This window comes from Pseudophryne corroboree, chromosome 1 (assembly GCF_028390025.1).
Source record: "Pseudophryne corroboree isolate aPseCor3 chromosome 1, aPseCor3.hap2, whole genome shotgun sequence".
In the NCBI taxonomy this organism is placed as follows: Eukaryota; Metazoa; Chordata; class Amphibia; order Anura; family Myobatrachidae; genus Pseudophryne; species Pseudophryne corroboree.
This window is the reverse complement of record NC_086444.1, coordinates 327,676,537-327,703,368: the sequence shown is the minus strand read 5'-3', so window position 1 is coordinate 327,703,368 and position 26,832 is coordinate 327,676,537. Positions and strand designations below refer to the sequence as shown.

Below are 26,832 nucleotides of genomic sequence, written 5' to 3'. Positions count from 1 at the left end.
ATATACATCTCTGAGCATTGGAACTCAGACAAATGTGTGCGAGTGCTTGTTTTCTCTTAAGGGATGTAGTGTTTGCGACGTACAGCGCACTTTTATCGTATATGGTAATAAGATGCGCCTTGCGTCCGCAGCATATATTAACGCTGGTATTTTAAATATTTATTAGAAATAATCTGAACTTCTCACTACCCATCGCCCACCCATTGCAATCACACTTAAATTGCAATTGCACCGCAATTACAGCGTGGTCGCAGAAACTGTGGATGCCTCCTACTGGCGGAGCCTGGCTGAGCCCCACTGCCAGATTTCCGAACGGGCTTGCTGCGTGTGACGACATGCAGCCGCCCCAAAAATACCGCTGACATGCCTCTGTTTCCCCTGTCGCCACCCCCAAAAACACTTGGTCGCCGCCGCCCGCCCTGTGAATGCCTCTGCCTGTCAATCAGGCAGAGGTGTTCACAGTTAATACGATCCAATTGCATTAACTACTCACGCAGGACGGAACGTTTTGTGTCTTTCTTCTCTTTCACACACCCCTTTCCCTTGGCCAGCATTGCTGGGTGACCATATCATACAGACCATTAAGAACCTTTGCAATTTGGTGGACCATTACACAGTAACTAGCACCTATCCTTTAGTATAAATTCCTATTTCCCTATAGATTGTAAGCGTGCGAGTAGGACCTTCCTACCTCTATGTCTGTTTATACCCAGTTGTGTTATATTACTGTTGTTTCAATTGTAACACAGTAATATAGTTGCTGAGGTTGAAAAAAGATAATTGTCCATTGAGTTCAACCTATAGAGCCATGTATTACATCATTATTACAGACTATATCCTTGGATTCTGTTTTCGGCTAAGAATTTATCCAACTCTTTCTTAAATCCATCAATTGAGTCCAACATTACAACCTTCTCTGGCAGTGAATTCCATAATCTTACTGTCTGCACTGTGAAGAAACCCTTCCTATGCTTGGTGTTAAACTTCCTCTCCTCTAACCTTAGAGGGTGACCTTGTGTCCTGTGTATAGGTCTCACGATAAGTAAATCGCCCTAAAGTTTCTTGTATTGTCCCTTGATGTATTTGAAGATATTGATCATGTCCCCTCTTAGATGCCTTTTTTCTAGTGTAAACATATCTAACCTAGCTAGCCTTTCCTCGCAATCCAATGACTCTAAGCATTTCATTAATTTTGTGGCTCTTCTCGGGACCTTTACAAGTACTACTATGTCTTTTTATAGTGTGGTACCCAGAACTGTACACAGTATTCCAGATGCAGTCATACCAATGATTTATCCAGTGGGAGGATTACACTTGCATCCTTTGTTTCTGTTCCCTGTTTTATGCATGCTAATACATTATTTTCCTTTACTGCTGCATCCTAACATTGGGCACTGCTGCCAAGTCTACTGTCAATGAGCACCCCCAAATTCTTCCCCATTACAGATTTGCCAAGAATTACCCCGTTTAATTTATAGATTGCATGTTTGGTTTTGATCCCAAAATGCATAACTTTACATTTCTCTATATTAAACCTCATGCACCACTAAGTTGCCCAAACCTACAGTTTAATTAAGTCGCTTTGAAGAGAGACAACATCCTGATCTGATTTAATCTTCTTACATAGTTTAGTGTCATCTGCATAAACGGACACTTTACTCTCAAGACCATCTATGTCATTTATAAATATGATAAATAGTAGAGGCCCTAGTACAGACCCTTGAGGTACACCACTTAATACTTTAGTCCAGCTCAAAAATGTACCATTGACCACCACTTGCTGTTACCTATTTTCCAACCAACTTTCCACCCAAGTACAAATGGTGTCCCAAAGACCAAGCTCTTAGTTTGAGAACCAACCTCGCGTAAGGTACTTTCGAAGGCTTTCGCAAAATCTAAAAAGACCACATCCACAGCATTTTCCATGTCTAAGTTTGCACTCACTTCTTCATAAAAGCTAATTAAGTTAGTTTGACATGACCTATCCCTCACAAACCCATGCTGGTTCCCACTAATTATGTTTAAGCTCCCCAAATACTCCTGAATACTATCCCTTAACATACTGTACCTTCCAGTATTTTCTCCACTATAGATGTCAGGCTTAACGGTCTGTAATTTCCAGGATTAGATTTAGCTCCCTTTTTAAATAATGGCACAACATCTGCTATTCGCCAGTCCCTAGGAACTATGGCCCTCATTCCGAGTTAATCGCTCGCTAGCTACTTTTAGCAGCCGTGCAAACGCATAGTCGCCGCCCACGGGGGAGTGTATTTTCGCTTTGCAAGTGTGCAAACGCCTTTGCAGCCCTGCTATGCAAAAACATTTTGTGCAAAACAAGACTAGCCCTGCAGTTACTTATCCTGTGTGATTAATCTAGCGACGAAGGTCCCGTAATTGATGTCAGATACCCGCCCTGCAAACGCCTGGACATGCCTGCGTTTTTCCAAACACTCCCAGAAAACGGTTAGTTGACACCCATAAACGCCCTCATCCTGTCAATCTCCTTGTGATCGGCTGTGCGAATGGATTCTTCACTAGAACCATTGCACAGCAACGATGCTCTTTGTACCCGTATGATTCGCGTGCACATTGTAGTCCATATGCATGCGCAGTTTTGCCATTTTTTTAAGTGAATGCTGCGCAGCGAACAACGGCAGCTAGCGATCAACTCGGAATTACCCCCTATGCCTGTTGTAATCAGAAGCTTTAAAAGATTAAGTATAATGGCCTTGCTATCTCTGAGCTTAGTTCCATTAGAATCCTTGGGTGTAATCCATCAGGCCCTGGAGATTTATTAATCTTAATTTTTTTCAGTCGCTCGTGGACTACATCCTCACTTAAACACATTAAGTGTTTTTGGTCATTATTCTTACTGTAATCGTGTACTATTCCCTCCATATTTTCCTCTTTAGTAAATACAGATGAAAGAATGTGTTCAATATCTCTGCTTTTTCATTGTCACTATTTAACAATTTGCCTAGTTTGCTTTTTAGGGGTCCTATGTTGCCTTTTTTTAACATTGGGGTTTGATTTGCTTTCCTTCGCTATTAGTTTTTAGTTTTCTATTTTAGCTGGTCTAATTTCCTTTTGGCATAATTTGTTACATTCCTTGTAATTGTGGAAAGACTCCATATTCCCATCAGATTTAAATGCTTTACAAGCTCGCCTTTTTTTGTCCATTAATAACCTTACCTTCTTATTTAGCCGCATCGGTATAAACTTGCTACTCTGGCTACCCATGTGGATGAACTTATTCATAAATTTGAACAACATTTTAAAGGTGTCCCACATTTCTGCAGTGCTTTTAACGTTAAAAATGTGGTCCCAATCTATGTCCTTTACAGAGTGCTTGAGCATGATAAAATTGGCTTTCCTAAAATTATACATTTTAGTTGAACTCTTGTATTGATGTTTTTGGTAGCTTATTTCGCAGCTTATTTCAATTGTAAAGAACAACAGAATATGCTGCACAATATAGAGAAACTTAATAAATAATAAATAAATAAATAAATATAGTGCTAAGCAAGGCAGCAATTTCCCTGATCTTCTAACCATCATTCTTGTTGTCAGTGATAAAGCCAGCATTTGTCCTTCTGGCCTAGTCTCAAAAACAAATGATCAGATCAAAGTGAAGTAAATTCAGACTGAAGTTATTACACCTATCGTAAATAAACGCTGCCCCCTTGAAATCCTGAACCTTTATGAACAAGTGCGATGCTAAGATATTAAAAAGCGGAAATTCTTCCTTTGGCAAGATCAGGTTTGTTGGATTTTCAGTGTTGTACATAGAAATTTAATATTTATAATGCAGTAAAATTACAGTGCACCAAAATTTTTGGCATTTTAGAAACCATTCTACAAAGCAAACGCCTATTAGTAGCCTAAATAGTACAAAAGGAAACCTAACATAGGCTAAAAATTATGTTTATTGTCTATATTAACTGCTGCAGTAGGGGATAAAGACTAGGAATAGGCAAATTTGTAATGCCCTTCAATAGGTCACAATTGTTAATAAATAAAAAAAGTAACCTAACATAAAAACATAAGAATGCTCTATTAAGCGTAGACTATATTCGTAGTTGGGACATACTGTAACTACAGTATATACATAATCCCTTCCTGACACTTTGGTGTCTTTTATGAATGTGTTAGGTACGTGGCTAGCAGAGGCTTCTGTAGATACCCCTGAATGGTTATGCTGCTCAGGAAAAAAAAAAATCACAAGTTAACACAATCTACAGATGTATCCTCATACAGTACATCTTTGCTGCAGACACGCCAAATAGCAAAAATGCATCTTATTCGTAATGCACGTGTGTGTGTGTGTGTGTGTGTGTGTGTGTGTGTGTGTGTGCGCAACAGTCTCTGAATCTGTATACAAAGCACTACAATGTAGCAGTTGCAGCTTTTTTCCCCAATACAGGTTCTGTTCTGCTCCATATACAGACTCAGTCACACACAATATAAAGTACCAAATTAATCAGCACAGTCTCCTCGTGCATCCTAGTCACACTGCATTGTAAAGAAGACACATTTTCAGCAAAAAAGAAAAAAAAAAAAAAGACACCAACAGTACTACGGGGCCTGGTGGTTCACTCACACTAGGCATCTCGCGCTGCATGGCGTACTGAGGCTGGGTGTATGAGGACACATTTGTATACACAATGTCTAAATGACTTTACTTGCCCCCCCACCTGCTTATCTGTTACCTACTTGGCTGGTGTATAGCAAACCGAAGACCAATTCCTAGTATACGCAATGATACCTGCCCAATAAAGCTGATTCTAATTCTAAAGAAATTCAATGAGGAAAACCACTGGTTTAACAATACACATATAAGGCCGGATTCCGAGCTGTATGCATCTGTGGCCCCAGCAGCCTATTTCCTTCCGGTTGCTAATGCGAGAATCTGCTTGTGTATACCGAATACCCATGCTTCTGCATAAGGAAGTCCATCCCACCCTCTGTCTATAGTCATCATTAGAACAGGGCTTGCACCAACCCCAAGAGCTCCGACAGAAACAGGCTTCACATCTGCACCCACATGCTACTACGAAGCACAGAAGTCTGCTTTGCCCATGACACTCCCACTAGGCCAGGTAAGTTCCATTCATCTGCATGGTCATTGCCCAGAAACACCCATTTCACTGAAAGCGTTGACCGTGGATGGTCAATCACTTGCAAGTTGTGTGTGTCTGTGTGTGGTTCCACGCATGCTCAGTCACAATTTATTTTCACCTCACATGCGCAGTATACAGCCATTTGCAAGATCACTGCATTGCCACTTGTGCCCAACCTAGAATCAGTCCCAAAATATAATTGCAGCTGATTGCATGTAATTGAAAAGTAAACTATTTCTGGTCATTTTTTGCATGTCAAACTACCCCTCCCCCTCAAAAAACAAACAAACACTCTTCCAAAGGGGGTGTATCATTTTTACAGTATCTGTAACTAAATCCTAGCATTTGTTTCACAATTTCATTTGTTCAATTGTACATGAAGACATCAACAGACTATGTGACAAATTGAGCAGAACAGTCACCCTAACTTTGTTTGTCCCAGTGCAATAAATGATTTAGGTTAGATAAGACATATAGCAGCACAGTCCCATTGTTTTACCTCTGTGACGTTTTCCTTTAGGGCCGTATTCACGGCCCGATTTGGGGAGAGATATGTGCTGAGCGTACCGCTCAGCACACTTCTCTCCCCTTGTTCAGCACAGCGCGATGTGTGCTGAGCGTGTGGGGGGAGACGGGAGGGGGCGCTGATTTCACCGCACCGGGCCGCGCATCGCTATCGCTGTGGGGGTACACACGGAGAGATCACTTAAAATCTAAGCAATCTAGTCAGGAGAAGATTAGATCAGGGAAGAGATCAGTTTGGGTGACTACGACTGATGTAATCGCAGAGGGTAAGGGGCTTTCATGACATGGATTATGGGCCTAATTCTGACCTTATCACTAGGCTGCGTTTTCATACAGCCTGCGATCAGGTCTAAACTGCGCATGCGTATGCACTACAATGCGCAGGCGCACTGCACGGGTACAAACCGTATCGCCGCTCAGCGATGGGTTTGTGCGACGAATCCGTTCGCAAGGAGATTGACAGGAAGAAGGCGTTTGTGGGTGGCAACTGACTGTTTTCAGGGAGTGGTTGGAAAAAAATGCAGGCGTTCCAAAGCATTTGCAGGGCGGGTGTCTGACGTCAATTCCGGTCCCGGACAGGCTGCAGTGATCGCAGCGGCTGATTAAGTCCTGGGCTGCGCAGAGACTGCACAAGATCTGTTTGTACAGCTCTGCTACACATGCGATCGCACACTTGCAAAGCTAAAATACACTCACCTGTAGGCGGTGACTATTTGATCGCAGCAGTGCAAAAATCGCCTGCTAGTGATCAGGTCTGAATTAGGCCCATGTTTCATTGCACAGGAAGGAGGAAAGTCTTCTTAATAGGACCATGCTGGGAATATGTACTTAATATGGGCTAAAGACTTGACTAAAAAGGTTGGCAGTTTTTTTATTAAATAATTTGTAGCTCAATTAGCAATTTGTGGCCAATTAGCTCAATTCAGTGGTTTACTTCAATTCTCTTTAGAAAAATGTAAAATCAGCCAAAACATCCAGACTCTCTCTTAATTAACATCAATAACTATTCAAAATCATTAACCGGGCAAGTATGATCATGGGGCTATAACTGTGCCTTTTGCAGGCAGACCATTGCAGGAAATCAGACACCATCTTGTAACAACAAATGACAAGCAGTTTCTGAAGACTGAAAGTGATGGAAATAACAATATGTCACAGAATTACAGTAGAAGTCCAAATTGCCAAGGAACAACAACCTCAAAAACAGCACACTTGCATGATCACAATATGTTACCTAAAGTATTCTAAAGCTGGGTAAACACAGATAGAGTGTGCCGATTTAATAAACCCTCCAAACTGACGGAGCGATTATTGGATTGGTGTGCAACCATACACACCAGCATTTTCTTGTCAGTGTGTACTTTCTTCAGATCTCCTTAATGGGATTGGGAGGTTGGGAACGAGATAGCGTGTGCAGTACACTAGATCCCGATCTGTATGCTGCAGGAACGACTGAAGCTGTTTAACGGCTAATGCTTCTGCATACACACTATCCAATAATCAGTCTGATCACCCAATTATCAGCTGATCGCCCCGATAATTGGATAGTTTGTGTACCTGGCTTAAATCAGAATGTATTTATTAAAAAAAAAATCTGCTAAAATACAGAAATTATGCTTACAATGATGAAACAATGTAAAAAAGGTTTCACATTTTTCTCAATTGATTGTATTCCACTTCTTTTATTATACATTTAAATATTATTAAATCTGTAATAGTAAGGTCATATCACTATGAACTCTTTAAGTGGATCAAGAGATGCAGTAATGAGCAATTATACTTCTCTATAGTCACTTAGCTACGAATTACATGACAATTTAGTGGTGTACAAACCTGAAGGGGAAGTGTGGAGAAAACGGGTCAAAGTGGAAACATTCCTTCAGCTTTCTGGAAACTAAGAGGAGTAGTAAGAAGAGTGGATGTTTGCATATGAAAGAGCTTACATTATACTTCTTTGTAAATGAGCACTATCATAGCACACATTACATATCTTCAGATAAGGAAAAATGGAAACTAGCGCAAACCCGCTGATTGTTCCAATTGCACAAATCTAAATACACAAAATAGCCTGGTCCCAGAGACACACGAGCTATAGTCTTCTATGGTATACAGTCAGACGGGATGCCGGCTGTCAGTATCCCTGCCGGAATACAGATTTCGAGGCAGCGAGTCCTCTCGGCATGCTTCGGGCCCGTGGAGAGCTGTGTCATAGGCTCTATTCCCACTCAGTTGGTGGCGTGGACCCACCAACTGAGTGGGAATTACGAGCACGGCAGTATATAGGTAATATGAAAGGGGAAGATATCAGAAGGATTGGGGTAAGAAAAGCATTGTCTATACGTATTAGCAGTGGTAATGCATGAGCAGGGGTTATATAAACTGGGAACACAGATGCGAGTCTCACAAGTCGCAATGCACATAAGGGGTCATTCAGAGTTGATCGCAGCTGTGCTAAATTTAGCACAGCTACGATCAGGCACTCAGACATGCGGGGGGACGCCCAGCACAGGGCTAGTACGCCCCGCATGTCAGTGCCGGTCCCCCCCCCCCAGCGCAGAAATGCAAAAGCATCGCACAGCGGCGATGCTTATGCATTTCAGGAGTAACTCCCTGGCAGCGAAGCTCCTGCGGCTGGCTGGGAGAACCTCTTCGCTGCCCGGGTCGCTGCCACGCCTGCGTTAGCCGGACCGCGCCCCCTAAATGGCAGCTTAACGCCGCCGTCCAACCCCCTCCCGCCCAGCAAACGCCTCTGCCCGTCAATCAGGCAGAGGCGATCGCTATGGTACAACGGCCTTCGCCCGTCCAGCATGTGCCGGCGCAGATCCGACCCGATCGCTGCGATAAACTGAAACGAGCGATCGGGTTGGAATGACCCCCATAGATCTTGCATGAGACAGCAAGCTGCGCATGTGTCAAATAAAGAAATGGGCTTCTGCACAAGCCCGGATCAGGTACCCCCAAATGGATGGATGGAAGTTGCAAGTGCATATGGATTTATCCTTCTTATGGCAAACCACACTTTCTATAAAATAGGTGTTTCTGGGCAGCAATCATGCGAATGCACAGAACTCTTCCTGCTTGTAGGGGTGTCATAGGAGTGTCGCTGGTGTCAGCCAAGTCACGAGGACAGCGGTGGATTATTTGTTTCAGCTGCCGCTTTTGCACCCAGCATGGGGCTGGTACAAGTCAAGATACTAATAATGATTCCTGCAGGAGTGGGCATAAGAACAATGGCCAAGATAGGCTTCCACATGCAGCTACATGGATTTTTACTATACAAAGGGCATATGCTCTCACTACAACAGAAAGCAGACATTGTGGAAAAATCCACTTGTATAAAGAGTACCACCTACCTTTAGTTTTCTCCTTTTTTCAGCCTCTTATTGATTCTCATGCCATTCTCTGCGTCTGTCCCTGTCACAATCCTGACTTCCTTCTCTCATGTTCTACATAACTTGTCTTGTGACTTACCTCTACCACCTGTCCTGCAGGTCAGGATCCCTGCTTATCCTTGTTTAAGAAACAGATACACACAGACATCAACATCTTAGAACATGTCTGCTGACTGCATTCATCCAGTTACAGTGCTTCGTACCTCAACTGATATCAGCAACCTATCAGTGACCTGCAATACCTACATAAGGCCACCCTGGCCATCAGTCCAATGCCAGAGCAACTAACCTCATTCCAGAGTTGTTACCTGACCTCTAGTTTCTGCTAGAGCCACTTGCTATGTTGCTAAGTAACCCTAGCTCCAGTGTACAGAAGACTTCACAGGATTACTCATCTTACTACTGTCTATCAAGCTTATGCGATCCCAGTGTCACAGTTGCATATGAACTTTAGAAACTGTTCACAGACTACAGTTATCTCATGTAGAAACGGGTTACTAGACTGTAGTATTTTCAACTTGTACTAATGTCTGTCTCTGAATGCAGAGTCTCTTTTCTGGATAATCATTCACCTGTGCCTCTCAACCTTCTGCAGAGATCCTAAATCATGTCATTCTGTTAACTCCTGAACCCCTTCTTAAGTTTCAGGGTATATATTGCCCCTACTTCCAGTCATTATATCAGTACTCAGCAGCAGTCAAATCACCAGTAATAATAATTTTATTATATAGCCTATTCCCCAATAGGACTCAAGGCACTTAACAGATAGAATGAACATAATACAATACAGAATTAATGAAGTACACAAAACCTTTTCATAGAATACAGAGCATGGAGGTACTAAAGGGATATTAAGTTTTGATTCTGTTTTTGAAGGAATCTAGAGTGGGGGGCCTCTTGAACTGTGCAGGGAAGGGAGTTCCAAGGAGTTGGCACCGCATGGCTAGAAGCTCAACCCTCCTCCTGAATTATGGAAGAATCTAGGTACAGCTAAAAGTCCTTCATTTACAGATCACAGTAAATCGAAAGGCAGCATGGAATCAGAAGCCACTTCAGGTATCCTGTGAATGTTTGCTCCTCTCCAAGCATAGTTATACCCAGCCAGTAACCAATACTACTCTATGTCTCCTGTTACAGCGCTATCTCTGTAGTAAACTACTGCTCCCAGCCAGTAACAAGTGCTACTCTGTGGTTCCAGTTGCACCATTATCTGCATGGTGAACTACTGCTGTCACTTCTGTACCTTGCCAGTTCCAGTTGGCACCTGAAGCTAAACCGGTCCCAGCCTGATATCTGTACTCCTAGCCAGTCCTAGACCGGCGAAAGAGCACTACTGGTCCAAGTCCGGTCCTGAAACCTAGTCGGACCCAGCCTGCACAAATAGCATCACCGTTTTCAGCCTGGTTCAGTACCCAGTTCTGGTCAGCATTACCAGTTCTACCTGGTTAGGAATCCCGTTCCATGCAGAGCTTCTCCAGTTTACGACCTACTCTGTAATTATCCTGTTCCAGCCTGGCCACAGTCTACTATCAAGCTTTATTACATTTCTGCTACCATTAGGCATATGAATATCCTTACAAAGAATTAAGGTTCAAAAAGAGTTGAGACTACCTAAAGGATAAAAAAAAGGGGGGAGACTAGATGGGCAAAGTGGTTCTTATCTGCCGTCAAATTCTATGTTTCTATGAACTGTGTGTACTTGAACATCATTCCCAGAGCTTATCAAGACTCCGGTTGTATCTCTAATGTCTCCATTTGACAGCAACCAGGTCGCATCAAGCACCACTGTCACGTTGTGCATTTCCCAGTACACACTCTCATTCACTCCAGTCTACGCTCAGAGACTTGGGCCCTCATTCCGAGTTGATCGCACCAAGCAACTTTTTGCTGCTGGTGCGATCAACTAATCTCTGACTATGGGGGAGTGTAATTTAGCATAGCAGGGCTGCGATCACTTGTGCAGCCCTGCTATGCTAAAAAAGTTTCACACAAAACAAGACCAGCCCTGGACATACTTACTCTGTGCGCCGGGTCCAGCGATGGTGGTCACGGCTTTGACGTCAGACATCAGCCCTCCGTTCGCCTGGACACGCCTGCGTTTTTCTTACCACTCCCCGAAAACGGCTTCAAACGGTCAGTTGACACCCCGGAACACCTTCCTGCTGTCAATCTTCTTGCGGTCACCGCTTCGACCACTTTCTTCGCTGTCAGCGACGCCACGCATGCGAATTCCAGACCCGATCGCACCGCTGCGAAGAAGTGCAGCGTGCGATCGGGTCAGAATGAGGCCCTATATTAGGCATCCCAGCTTCCAGTCATCTACCTCAGAATCCAATCCAGCCAAAGACTTGAATCCGGATATACACCGACAAATACAAATATGATAAACTTCTTTATCTTTCACCACTTGCCAATGCACTAACACCTACTAACAGTCAGAAAATATGAGTAAGCAGGCACTAAAAGTGACATGCAAGATGGACCATGGATCTGTAACCTGATCTGGAATTCTGTACGTCACTTCAACAGACCATAGACAGGCTCTAACTTTCTGCGATTAGTATGCATTATTTTTGCATCCATCCAGGGAGACACCAGAGTTTGGGAGGGTTGAGGGAGCATTGCTATACCTTTGAAGGTGTGGCTATACATTTAGTGCAGCATCACTGGCTGTATGTGACTGTATGAAAGAGGTTGTGTGTCTTGCCGTTTGTCTTTACATTATGACTACACAAGATATTTCCTGTAAGTCACAGCATCTGAAAATGCCAACGACCAATAACAAATATCCCTTACATCAGTTCAGTACTAAGTAGATTTATAGAGATGATGGAAATCTATTTTCATAGATCTTTTTATTCTACAGTACAGGCACGAGGAGTCTGACGACTTGAAAATGCAATAGCTAGCACTGTAGTGTGAAAACACTGACAGAGATTGCCTATCTGTATACCACACAGCCAAATAACAGGGACAAGTGGTGAAACAGAAGCGTACGCATGCCACAGTTCCAGGAGATCTCATGCTGTCATTTGTCTTGCCACCATTGTTGCGTGCTATGAAATCATAAGCAGTTCTCGTACAGACACATGCTCCCTATATATTTCTATTCTAACTTAAAATTTCATAACAGAATTACCCCTATAATTTTGCCTGATTTGTCCAGTCAATATATGCTTAGTGGCTGATGGAATTCAGCTACAGTATTCCTTATGGTTCAACAGTAAGGAAGAGGACTGTCAGCTTCCTGACAGCTCAAAGCATAGCCTCATATGTAACAGCTTCAAACATCTATTAAAAAAATAAAATAAAATCAGCATGCACAATCTGGAGACAAAACTACTTCATACAGTACTTCCCTTCCTACACATTTTAGTTATAAACTTGAAAAAATAAAAAATAACCTATAATTCCATCAGGTTCCAAATGCTGGCATGAACCATAAAAGTCAATCATTCTGAATGCAGGCAACAGAATGTACTTAATAAGTGTAATTTCCCTCTAGAAATAGCACAATCCTCTTTGGAAACATATTTACTTTAGGTATGTAGACAACTTCCTGACCTTTCTTCCTCTACATGCCTTCAAGAGCATTTTTTATTTGATTTCAAAGTTTTCCTTTGGCAAGGGCATCCGATCAATAAAGTGTATGCCTTATTTCTGCATTCTTCTCAGCGCTAAATTGATTTGAAAGGAACATTTTCTTCCAAGCGCAAGGTGTTGCAAGACCTTCCTTATGTGCTGAGTCAATGATTACAGACACAAGGATACGTCGTTTCAGCACATTATCCTTTATGGATAACTGAATTTTAAAAAGTGAAGGCATTTGCTTATTCAAAGTCTGATTTTTCCAAACAAATAATTTATTTTGTATTACATGAGCAGAGGTTTTAGTTTGCAATTTATATAAAGATGGCCACAGACTGGCTGATCCAGCTGCTCTACCCAAGTGCCGAGCAAAAGAATCCATTTCCCACTTGGCCACAAACATGGCTGTTCTGTACAAATCAGACACGGGAGCATGTTCATGCAATTCCCGGATGTACACACACAGACCATCAGTGGCCATCTGCCAACTGGCTCTTTCTCCATGATCCATTTCATTGCCCATCTGATTTATTCTCTGGTATAATGTCTTTTCTGGCTGCACACAGTGATTTCAGACCAGTCTGTCAGCTGTATCATTGTGTGGTGGATAAACGTCAATAGTCAAATTTGTAAGTGACCAGAACAATATTATTAGTTTTATAAAAGCATAATATTAAAAATATATGCAACTGAGATCTCTTTGTTCTTGTTATTATTATTATAGTATTCAAATCTCATTGCTGATACTTTGCAGAGTGCTGGGGGAATATTTTTCCTGTCTTTCTTGTCTAGAGGTCTTTCATGCACCCGAGAAGGATTATTAAATTAACCGCGCAGCTACCATTTTCTATTGCTGATATAAAAATATAACCAAAAATAGATCTAATAGCGGTATTTGCTGGCTCCAAAATAAGTGTGTTTGTGAGATTGCTTTTTCAAGAATAAAAGAAACATCAGATAAACGAAACAGCAATTTATAAATTTTCCCAATGTCCAGAAAGCGGTTATTTAGGGCTATTGCAGTCATGAGATGCAGACCACTCGAGTATGTATAGCATGGGTGAGTATTGACACAGATAGCTGGGGAGGTATACATTAGGGATTGCCATCGGTGTGGTCACTATTGATGGTTGCCAATATTGTAAGTGACCATCGATGGCAGACTACTATGCAATGGATGGCAATCAATGGTCATCCCTTTTCTTTGACTGACTGGCCCATGGGCCAAATCAGAACCTGGGGGCGGGGCTTGATAGGTGTCATTGGCGGAGCTATGCTCAGTGTCTCGGCACCTCAGGGAAAACAAACATTTTGGTTATGCTGTGCCATCGATGGAGAGAAACCATCTGGTTCTCCTCTATCGATGGCAAAAGTATTCTACATCTGCCATAAACCATCGACGATTATGAATTATCGATGGTTAATGGCCTTGCTTAGTAAACGTACTAACACCCAAATACCTAAATTACTAGGTAAACCAATTCAGATCACTATTGCAGCCAATTTCAACTGCTGTTAATTAAGTATTAGGTAATTTGTTCAACTAGTACTTTCATTGGATTTAGATGATCTGTGTTTTTATATCATAGCAGTCATTACATTGCATAGTAAACTTTAAAATGCTGTTATAAGTGGATTTCTATCTGTACTATGTTAAGAACTTTGATTGAGTGTGGTTTACTGACCTTACATTTGTTAAACTTGATTAACACCTTTTTGTTGGAGATGGAGGATTGCTGTGTGGGGGTTGTGATCAGGATGAACATGTGTTTCAGTAGTCCTATTTATTCAGTATAGATTAGGACGCCAGTCTATTTTAAGACGCTACAGTGTCTAGTATATGTAGTGTCTAGTTATAATGTGGCAGCTTAAAATCAATAGTAGCATTATACCGTAGGAAAACAGAAGGCAAACAGACAAACCAACATTACTACAGAAGGACTGCGTTACACAACCACAAAGCTCAGAGCCATTATGTGGACTCTCCACACCTCCGTAATGAGAGCTCCAAGACTAGGCTTACCACCCCTCCATCTAAGAACATCAGGCCTAACCCTCAACATAAGCAGGGAGCTATGGGGGGAGAGCACCAGGAGCAGGCTCAGCAGTGACATTTCATTCGGACTTGAGTGTGCTCCCCACATTCTCATACCCACACGTTCTGCTCCCATGAGACCAGGACACTAATCATTTTATCAAAATAATGTTATCCTAATTTCCCCCCTTCCATTGGTTACCTGCAAATGTTTTCTTCCCATATGTGTTTTTTTTTCTCTTCCACCTCACTGTGTGCTTTTCCAGTTTGCAAACCCAGCCAGTGTGACCTACGCAGTACACCCCAGATGGTGGCCTCACATGGTTCCTACGCAGGCATGATGTTCTTCAAGTGGATCTTTCCATACAGGGTATGTCATACTACAACTACGCAAGTGTCAGTTTTCCCACTTATGCATTGGGCCCTTGTATGGCTCACCTACTACAGTGTAACCTTTCGTAGTGCGCCCAACATGGCTGTCTCATCTTGTACGCTTGTGGATGGGATGAAAAATACATGGACTTGGTGGTTCTGTTGGGACCCTACTCTGAGTGTAGAGACGTTACAATCTCCCCATTTTGTGTCATCTCTTCTAGGGGTAGACTATTCCACTCAGGCTAATGCGCAGTGCGCCCAAGATGGCTGCCTCATCTGGTACCTTGTGAGGGTGGACAGCCAGTGGTAGCTGCTCAATCATTCCTGGAGATAATATCAAGCGCTAGAAAAGGGGAGGGGTCACAAACAAACAGCAGACAGAGAAGGGGGGGCGCTCCCGAGGGTTAGCCTTTATCTTGAGGTCTTACTGTAAACAAATCACATTGCCCTATGTGGGCACTGCTATTATATAGTGTTAGGACTGCTGACATCAGAGAAGCCTTGACGCAGCTCAGCTGCTAACCATGTCTTTGCAAATGCACGTAACCAATTCTCTGAAATTCTATTACCAGATAGGTTCAAGTATTGTTACAGGAAATAGTCATGTGCTGGGGCATACCGGGAAGGGAAGGGGGAGGGAGGGAAGCACCCCCTCTTTGTTTGCACCTTGTGAGGGTGGGATACACAACCCTTGGATGTTGTTACCCAAAATGCCTACACCAATTCTGCATTACGCTTACTGTGTGATCAAGGTTTTCTTTTTATGTCTGTGTGGCTTGTCTATTGCTGTATTACTTAAAGCTTCTGTATTATGTACATTGTTTTTTATGTATGTAAAGTGCCTTAAATCCTGTTGGAGAAAGAGTGCTATATAAATTAAATTATTATTATTATTATTATTATTATTATTATCTGAAACTGTATTATCATTATACTGTTTGACTATAGTCTCTATTGTAAAAAAAGGTTTCACTATCTATACCCGGAAATGTATAGGTAGGATTACTTTGACATAACAATAATAATTCGATTTTTAAGACTAATCAAATAAGTTTAAGGTTGTACACTAATCACGGTCAGAGCACAAAGCAAAAATGGATTTCATTTCTAAGTTACCTGAGGGGTAGAAAATAGCAAGCCTGTATCTTCATGTTTTATTATTGCAGAATTTCCTGGTATATCTCTTGCCAGCACCGGAACTTCCAAATCCATAGCCTATTAAGACAGGAGAAATTGGGCATTGTAGGATGCAGATTATTACATGTATCCAGTGCATAAAATAATACAATTACAAAGCTTAACCATGTTACATTTAGTAATATGGTGTAAGCTTATACAGGAAAATCCTGCATCAGACACAGGCGATCTAAGTCGGATGGAACAAAAAAACAAACGTATTTTTCTCATTTTTGGCAAAATACCTAAAAATGGACTAGCCAAATTTATAAAGAGCTGCAGCACCAGCATTACACACAACACAATACATTTTAGTTGTAGAACTAAAGTGGCTGTCTACAATTATTCTGGTTTTCCATCAAAATGACACCAGTTCTCAGATTCACGACCATATACAGAGAGCAGTGTACAATCACCATTGAGGAGGTGATAAGGAGGTGAGTTTATTGGTAAAATACAGAATGATAAATACAACATATGAAGCTGAGAGGAGATAAAGGTAAAATGGAGTTTTAGGCAAATATAAGTGGTCACAAATACAGTAGGTGTTGAATGGAGTAACAACTGGTAGAGGGCCTGTAATGTGAACACTTAGAAAACTATTGGCTCTTGAAAAACAGATGGCTAATCATAATGTGTACAAAGCAAATTAGTGTAAGATAAAACGCTAGATCATTAACAATAAAATAACTGACATATGGTGGGGTGTGGTGTGTGTGAGACACAGGTCCCAGTAATACAGTGAGAGTTGGATTGAACATTTTGATAATGCTGAAACATAAAAGTAATGCCTGCTGCATGTACTGAAATTCACCTTCCATGTCAAATTGATATAATGGCCATATGCTATCTCACCTAAAGCATGACTATTCATCTATACGATCAATGCCATATAGCATAAGCAATAGGACATGAAAGATCCCAACAGAAACTTTGAGATAAACTACTTCTCTACAGAATTACTAAATACACAGTATCTGTAGCTACAAACGTAAAGTACACTTGGCATGGAATTGCAGGTTCTGATCATGCATAAAAGCTTGTCATGCTTTTGCACATTGACTTATCATTGGTGTACAGAAGTATAGCTCATACTGTATGTATTAAGCATTTTTTTTTTTTAAAGAAAGCGTAATTGTATTCTGGCACATCTGTTGTAGTTACGTTGCAGAGACTCCAACACAATAATTATCCTGTCTATTGTCACTTAAAAAAATAAGATTTTAGAACTTGTGTCTTATCATATCCATGGCTTTACAAGCAGATCTGAATTGCTTTGTAGTGCAATGGTCTCCTTCAATTACACAATTGAATAACTTTACATGACCTACAGATGGGATGATATCTGGATCCTGCCGCTTCGAATGCGGCAGTCAGAATACTGACAGAGGCATCCCGACGCCCAGGATCCCGACACCTACTTGTTAATTATAGAACACCTAATCCCTAACTCACCTTACTCGCAGCCTAACCCTAACCCTCCCCCTAGGTGCCTAACCCTCAACTACCCTCTCTGTAGCATAAACCTAACCCTCCCTCCCCTGCAGCCTAACCCTGGCCTTCCCTTGGGGTACCTAACCCTATCTTCCCCCAAGCATACCAGTGTGGAGTGTTGACAGTCCTTCATTTGGGATTCCAGCGCCGGCATTTCTGTCCATGCTGGGATCCCAGCACTGGTTTTCTGAGCAGTGTCTGGATTTCGGCTTCAGTATTCCAACTGACGGGATCCCAAATGGATCTCCTCCAGGCATAGAGTTAATGTGAAAAGTAACCAGTTTCTCATTCAGGAGAACCTGGACATTTTTGGGGCAGTAATATTCATTTAAATGGAGAAGTGAGTCCAATGTTTGCCTCCTAAATGAATAGTCTATTCAGTGCAGGAACATTTAATTATAACAGAGCTGTTAACTTATCTATGAGGCCGATTCAGACACTGTCGCAGATGTGCTAAAATCGCTATGTAGCAAATTCAGCACATCTACGCACATCGGTACGCGCATGTGCAAGTTACTAATCTGCATTCTCTTCAAAACGCAATTTAAGACCTGTAGCAAGGCGGGTACGAGGCGTCAACGCCGCACTTTGTGGGCATCGATGCTCCATTTTAGGGGCATGCCCCACAAACGGTCCGGACACACCTGCACTGTCCGGACTGTTTGCGGGACGGGCAGCAGTGGCTGTGTGATGTCACATATCCCACTCACATTCAGATGATTCACAACGGAATGTAAATCCAACAAACCTTATAAACATCATGTGCATTCCATCTCCCTTCCAGTCACTAAAATGTGCCTTATGGAATGCACACTCTGTTTGCAACAAATTAGCATCCATCCAAGACCTTTTCATTTAAAAAAAACAAAAACCTCAACCTGTGGGCTATAAACATAAACATGGCTCACACAATCAGACACAGCCTCCCCGTTGCACATGGAGCTCTCCACTTCACACACACCTAAGGTTGCCCATCGATGGTTACCATCAATGGTACCATCGTTGATAACCCTCTATGGTTTGCACAACTCTATGGCCACCACTGGCAGGTGCTAGCCGGACCACAAGCCCATAAAAAAACCAAAGGGAAGGGCTTAGCGGGTAGCCGGAGGCGGGGCTAAGTTCTATGCAGGTAAAAAAAATAATTATATATATATATATATATATATATATATTTGGTTCTACTCAGCCACTGATGGCAGAGAACCATTGTCTCTCTGTCATCGATGGTGAAACCAATAGCAATAGTAGTTAACCATCGATGTTTGTCAACTATCAATGGTCATCCCTATACACACACCTCCAGTCCTGGTAACAGCAAAGGAAGTGAGGTTAGAATATTACAGTCCCAATTTTTCACATACACAATTCTACCACTGGTTCCATCACTCACATTTACATCATTTTAAGTACATACTATTAGGATGTTGCAGCTATTGATAGCCCACCTGGGCAACCCAACCAATTTCTGGAAGATTTTTCTGCTTGGCTCCCTAACTTCTTATCCTCTGACATCAAAACCATCATTATGGGCGATTTCCATATCACTATTGATAGTCCACAATCTCCCAATGCCTCCAAACTACTCTCTCGGCCTCTTCCAATGGAATAACTCCTCTACTCATCAGAAGGGCCACTGCCTTGATCTTGTATTCCCCAGACTATGCTCAGTTTCTGAATTCACTAAAACACTCCTTTCCCTCTCTCAGATCACAACCTTAGTACCTGCATGCAATCCTCCATTACTTCAAACTCAATGTCACTGAAGTCTACCAAACCTGCTCAAATCCGCAGAAATATTAACACTATTAATTTTCAACAATTATCCACCTCTCTGCAACAACTATTCTCACCAATTTCTAAATTCCTTTCCTGAGACTGCTGTATCACACCTGAACCAGACTCTAGAAATCGCGCTCGATGAGTGGCTCCAGCAAACCATAATTCACGTAAAAATAGAGTTCAACCGTGGCACTCTAAATTCACAAGACAACTACAAAAACTTTCCTGTAAAAGTAGAACGTCGGTGGCGTAGATCTCATACTTTAAGTGATTCCTCACCTATAAGACCATTTACCACTCTTATCGTAATGCTCTGAACACGTGCAAACATATTTTCAATCAAGACTCTAATCCCAAGCGACTTTCTAATACAGTTAAATCACATTTTATCCCTCCCTCACCAATCCCACCAGCTATCATCAGTGCACATGATCTCTCTTCCTAGTTCAAGGATAAGATTGAGAAGAACCAAAATGGAATGGTATTCTCTTTCACAGCCAGTGACCTGCTCAATTCCCTTCCTAAACCCTCTGTGACACCTTCTCTTCATTTGATCCTACAAATGAAGTAGAATCCAAAAAACGAACAAACGAGAGAGCGCTAATCACATCCAAGGTGGATTTTTATTTTTCTAATTCCAATAATTCAGAACTTATTGCCGGCCGGCAGTACATAAACACATATTAAAACATGAATAATATAGCCATAAAATCCTAAAAATCAATTAATCACTAATTATGCTCAGAATGATTCAATACATGTGCACATGTAGGTATATAGTTGGAATTGGAAAAATAAAAATCCACCTTGGATGTGATTAGCGCTCTCTCGTTTGTTCGTTTTTCAGTTTCTATTATAGGGGTAAAGAACCATTGCCTCTGAGAGAGCAGCTTACATATCTATATAATCACAGCGCCAGGAATTGTCTTGTTTTTGGAAGTAGAATCCACACTCTTCTCATCTACCTACTCTACTACCTCTCCTCTTGATCCTATAACCTTACAAAAAAAGTAAAGGGCCGTACAGATGGGGAGATGTGGAGGGAGATGTGTGCTGAGCGAACCGCCCAGCACACATGTCTCCCCCCGCTCAGCACAGCACGATGTGTGCTGAGCGAGGAAGGGGGACACGGTGGGCCGCTCATTTCACTCAGCGGTGAAATGATTGACCTGCTAGATTGTGCCTGCATGCAGGCCAATCTAGCACCTGCGAAAGCGACGAGCGGGACCGTGCATCGCTGTCGCCGGCACCCCTACACACGAAGCAATGTGTTCCTAATTTCTAAGCAATCTAGTCAGATTGCTTAGAAATTAAGTGAATTCAGCTCCATGTGTACCCCCATTTAAGCTCTGTCTCCTGTGCTCATCCCTACCTTAACTACAATCTGTAATCTCTATCTACTGGTATCTTTCCATCCCTTTGCAAACATGCAGTGATTACTCCCATTCTGAAAAAACAAAAATCTGACCCTAACTCTCTCGCAAACTACCATCCCATTTCTCAGCTCCCATGCTCCTCCAAGCTACTTGAGAGACTTGCCTACACTTGCCTCGAACATTTTCTTAACACACACAACTTATTGGATTTTAGTCTGACTTTCGTGCCCAACATTCCACAGAGACAGCACTAATTAAATAGTGAATGATCTGGTCACTGCTAAATCAAAAGGCCATTACTCACTTTTTATTCTCCTTGATCTCTCTGCTGCTTTTTACACTGTTGACGACTCATCTCATACAAACACTACAATCCCTAGGTCTCCAAGGCACAATCCTTTCTTGGTTCTCAACCTACCAATTTAGTCACTCTTTTAGTGTTCATTTCTTTGAATCCCCTTTTTGCTATCTCTAACAGTTGGAGTACTGCAAGGCTCAGTCTTAGGTCCTTTGCTTTTCTCAATCTATATCACATCTTTTAATCAGCTCTTTCGGATTTCAGCATCATCTGTATCTACATAACTTCCCCTGATTTGTCACCATACGTATTAGGCCGTGTCACTGAATGACTTTCTGCCATTTCATCTTGGATGTCATCTCACCACCTCAAACTTAATATTTCCTAAACAGATTTCATTAAATTTCCCCCAGGCAATAACGGTTACCAACCCTATATCTCCATCACTGTTGATAACTCCACAATCAACCCTACTTCCACAAGCTCGCTGCCTAGGTGTCATCCTTGACTCTGAACTGTCCTTTGTTCCCCTCATTCAATCTGTCTTAAAATCATGTTACATACATCGAAGAAACATATCCAATATACGACCAACAAGACACTGCTAAAACTCTAATCCATGCACTCATTGGGGTATATTTACAAAAGTGCGGGTTTTTACAAGTGGAGATGCTACCATAGCAACCAATCAGATTCTACTTATAATTTATCTAGCACCTTCTAGAAGATAATAGGCAGAATCTGACTGCTTGCAATAAGCAACATCTCCTTATAAAAACCCACACATTAGTAAATATACCCCATTATCTCCTGCAACAGTCTCCTTACTGGTCTTCCCAAATATAGTTTCTCACTACTACAATACATTTTGAATGCAGCTTTGAGGCGGATTTTCCTGGCTAGACGTTCGTCGGCTGCGGCTCCGGTATTCTACTGTATTCAATATAATATAATTTTGCTTACATACAAGGCAATTAACCAAACTGAATACATACTGTACTGAACATCTAAATACATTTATTTTTTTTATAACTACCACCAAGGACCGCTGCCCATTTCTATTTCAAAGCCACACTTCTGCTTCAACACAATACTTGATGCAAAAAAAAAAAAAAAAAAAAGAAACAGAAATAAGGCGTGATCAGTCAATATCTTAGGATCAGGTCTTTTTAGGACACTAACAATGTCACCCTCCACTTTCTAGGAGTGGACTGCAATGGATGAGGTAATCTTCACACAACCCTTCCAAATATTCACTCTCATCTCCAAGGTAAGTATGTAAAGAGAAAAGAGGGGGAAAGAACAAATGGTGAGATATAGGAATCAGCCTGGTAATACTCCAGATGGAAACCTCAGAGGCACTGACCTTAAAGCAGTGCCCTATGTGCACATAACTGTTTTTTTTGTTCATAAGCAGAACACGCAAAACTTGTCACCAGCCACCAGGACACCACACAGATATCAGGTCTGCCATCACACTGACCTTAGAGAAATTCCCTATGTTCATGTAAAGGTTTCTTGTAGACGTGACATCGTGAGGTAATGGCCGCAGCAGGCGGATTCCAGCTGCGCTCTCATGGACTCCTCAGCCATGAAAATAGTGTCGTACACAAACGGACGTCAGTGAGGCTGTTATCAAGCACCGGGGTGGATACCAATCATCTCATCCGCCAACATTTTTATACAGAAACCTTTATGTGAACATAGGGAATTTCTCTAAAGTCAGTGTGGTGGCAGACCTGATTTCTGTGTGGTGTCCTGGTGGCTGGTGACAAGTTTTGCGTGTTCCGCTTATGTAGCAAAAATTGTGGATGACCTTGCCTGGCGCAGATAGGAAAAATCTTCGATGTTCTGGTAATTGCATATGGTTTTGCAATCACCCCGCAAATTGTGATGCATTCACAATTTTTAGTATGGGCATTTTTTTCAATTTCTGGGACGGCAACTATTTGATCGCAGAAACTGCTTTTTAGCAGAATTTGCAATCCTTACTGAATCAGATCCTTAATTAGAATTACAAAGAATTGAAGAAAATCATTAAATCCCACTGGCACCTACTGCGAAGAGATCTGGTTCTAACGGACTAAGGGCCTAATTCAGACCTGATCGCACCTCTGAAAATTTGCAGAGGTTTCTGATCGGACAGTTGCCGCCCAGACAGAGTTAAAAACCTGCCCTGTGCAAGTCTGCGTACGCCGTGCGGAATATTTTGCAAACGCCGACAAGCTACAAATCCATTTGCAACTCACTCACTATCAAATGTTTTTTTCCAATCTGTGCAGTCTGTGCGTAGCCCATGACTTACTTCTACAGTGCGAAAGAAACAGGCTGATCGGGCCGGTGCGGACATCAAACACCCTCCCTGAAAATGCTTGGGAACGCCTGCATTTTCGTGACACTCCCATAAAAGGCCAGTTACCACCCCCCAAACGTCCGCTTCCTGTTAATCAGCCTGCATTCGCCTAGCGATCAAAAAAGATACTGGATTTTTTCACAGTTTGGCCTTGCACCAATGCATTACGATCTGTACACATGCGCGGTCGTTGGATAATCGCCCGCTGTGTGATTTCGCACAACAGCAATCAGGTCTGAATTAGGCCCTAGGTCCCAGAAAAGTCTACATTTATATATCGAAGAGGAAAAAAAAATTATATACAATATCACAAGCGAGCGCTTATATAAAAGTGCATTTGTCAAAGACAATTTATTGTTAATGCCATAAAATGTATACATAAAATATAAAAACAATATTGTACACTGATGGTCAACACCGCACTATAACACACGATTACCGACTCAGGGAGCCAATTTATGCTGTCCTCAATGGGTGCTTATATAGTTCATATATGACTCCACTTGGTGTAACAACAAGCTTATTGAAGATCCCATTAAAGATTCCAAATGTCTATGAAAGTTGGACAAATATTTGTTTGAATGCTGTTTGGCTCAGCATAGCCCGCAGAGCGTGCGCTATGCTACCACTTCCCCAGCCGCCAAGGTTTGTATGCTCAACACTGGGTCTGTATGGTCTCAGCGAGACCGCCAATCAATGTGCTGGTTCCGTGTCTCCGCGTGTTAGCGGCGGGTGTTCTGTCAGTTCTCAGGAAGGGAGGGCGCAGCTCTCAGTATGGACGTAGTAGCGGGTAATGTTTTGATGGAATGCTCTGGCTTTAGAGATAGCTGGTATACGTGCTGGCAGTATGGCGGGTCCTTTACGCGTTTCACAAAATGCTGTTTATGTCCTTGATGTATCTGGTTTTGTGCATGTATTGTTCTGGCTCCTATTGAGGGGCTCAAGATTAACATTAATAATAAAAATATAAACCTGTCTGGAGTGGGATTTGAACACCAGTTCGCTCACTCAGTGCTACATGGAATTAGCCCGCTAAACCACCAGGCTTTTATTACTAGGTGACTGGTTTTGTTCCTCTTGTCTTGTTCCGCTAATTAGAGTGAAAAACAATCTGCTATGTCTCTCCTATCAGTACTATTTTGTGTTTAACCAATGGTAATTTTGTTTCTCTATTAAATTTAATCTACAAATGTTGCCATGGACTATGTATTGATTTGCACATATATATGTATCCAAACTAATGCTATTGAAGTCCACATACACCAGCGAATAGTGGATTGTAATCTAGTATGTGGCAATGTGTTCATATTCACCTGTGAACAACTAATTACTACTCTATACCAATTGGTCACTTTGGATTTAAATTTGGCTCCTGAGTACACTGAACAACCTTCTGATGAAACCGTGTATCTTGGGTAACGGAGAAACGCGTAAAGGACCCGCTACACCGCCAGCATGTATACCAGCTATCTCTAAAGCCGGAGCATTCCATCAAAACATTACCCGCTACTACATCCATACTGCTGCGCCCTCCCTTCCTGAGAACTGACAGTACACCGCTGCTCCCACATTGAGACACGGAACCAGCACATTGATTGGCGGTCTCGCTGAGACCATACGGATCCAGTGGTGAGCATACAAACCTTGGTGGCTGGGGAGGTGGTAGCATAGCGCATGTTCTGCGGGCTATGCTGAGCCAAACAGCATTCAAACAAATATTTGTCCAACTTTCATAGACATTTGGAATCTTTAATGGGATCTTCATAAGCTTGTTGCTACACCAAGTGGAGTCATACATGAACTATATAAGCACCCATTGAGGACTGCATAAATTGGCTCCCTGAGTTGGTAATCATGTTAAAGTGCGGTGTTGACCATCAGTGTACAATATTGTTTTTATATTTTATGCCTACATTTTATGGTATTAACAATAAATTGTCTTTGACAAATGCACTTTTATATAAGCGCTCCCTTGTGATATTGTATATCATTTTTTTCCCTATTATGCTTGAGTATTGCAAAGTTCTCAGTTGGGAGCTGCATTATTATTACATATTTACAATACACTAATCAAATCCTTTAAAAGTGACCCTATTTGAAATGTATTGTTTTGTCAATAGAGTGCCTCATTCAATAATTATATATCTTTTATAATTGTAACTTGGTTATATATCTAAGAACACCAAACTTGAACAATTTGGTAAGAAGTGCACTTACCCAGGGGCAAAAATCCTGATAGATACTAAGGGTTTCCACAGGTGCAGTACTTGCTCTGCCTGTAGGATGGCGTCTTCCCTAAACTCAAAGGTTAATAACTTCACAATAAATGGACGGACATAAGTACACCATTAATCACTTTATAACCTGTCATACTGCAAACATAATCTATTTAGTTGTCAGATCCGGACTGCTCTCAACCTCAAGTGTAACACTATTTCCATCTTTATTACCTTACTGTGGATTTTCCCATTTTATACATAAAATTATTTTATAATAAATATTTCACCAAAAAGACATCAACTTTGGGTCATTCTTCATGATCACTGGACCTTAAAAGAACATATGGACTTTCTTAACGATACCTTTATACGAGGCTCATCCTCTTGTTGCATTTGGCTTTATTACACAAATTATTTCTTACTGTATATAAAGATACCTTTATAGGAGCAACACTCACGTTTAATATATAAGTGAGGTAAGCCATTACATTTAGACCTATGTCAACTACATCAGAATCTATCTTCCTATATATGTTAGAAGTGCTCTGATTTATACAGTAGGCTGTACTTCACATTTGTCTTTATTTTTCGTCTTCCCTCATTAAAATATTCGGACAAGAACTATTTAGAATTCCCTTATATTTCATTGACATCCACATATCTGTGAGGCTAATCAGTTGGAAGAAGGTCAAAGAAACATTTATGTGCTCAGAACATTTTATACGGGAAGCGGTTAAAGTACCGGTAGTCGCGATTCCGGCGGTCACAATGCAGACATCGGAATCACAACTAGCGGTGAAATCCCGCCATCGGAATACCGGCGCCACAGGCTTTTAAAGGGGTTCAGTAATTTATACTGAACCCCTTTGTATTGATGTGAGTGGGGATCATAGAGATCTACTCTGCATTTCTCTCTGTCTGGGGACAGATCTTCTTTATAACCTCCACAATCACTCAACAACATGGGGTGTTTTTTGTGCTACTAAGACTTACTTATCAACTGTTTTCTGTATACAGGTTGAGTATCCCATATCCAAATATTCCGAAATACGGAATATTCCGAAATACGGACTTTTTTGAGTGAGATAGTGAAACCTTT

At 41.7% G+C, this 26,832-nt stretch overlaps 1 protein-coding gene across 5 annotated transcripts in view; it reads right to left on the bottom strand.

The window, feature by feature from the left end:
- GLT1D1 (glycosyltransferase 1 domain containing 1) overlaps positions 1-26,832 on the bottom strand; it is a 492,486-nt gene that overhangs the window by 36,351 nt on the left and 429,303 nt on the right. For 2 of the 5 annotated variants that reach the window (XM_063964606.1, XM_063964607.1), the window contains one exon: positions 16,152-16,250. In XM_063964606.1, the coding sequence (XP_063820676.1) occupies positions 16,152-16,250 (99 nt within the window). Of the gene's footprint in view, positions 1-7,478; positions 7,540-8,998; positions 9,156-16,151; positions 16,251-26,832 lie in introns of all 5 variants that reach the window. The other 3 variants (XR_010254814.1, XR_010254820.1, XM_063964608.1) reach the window with 3 other exon arrangements.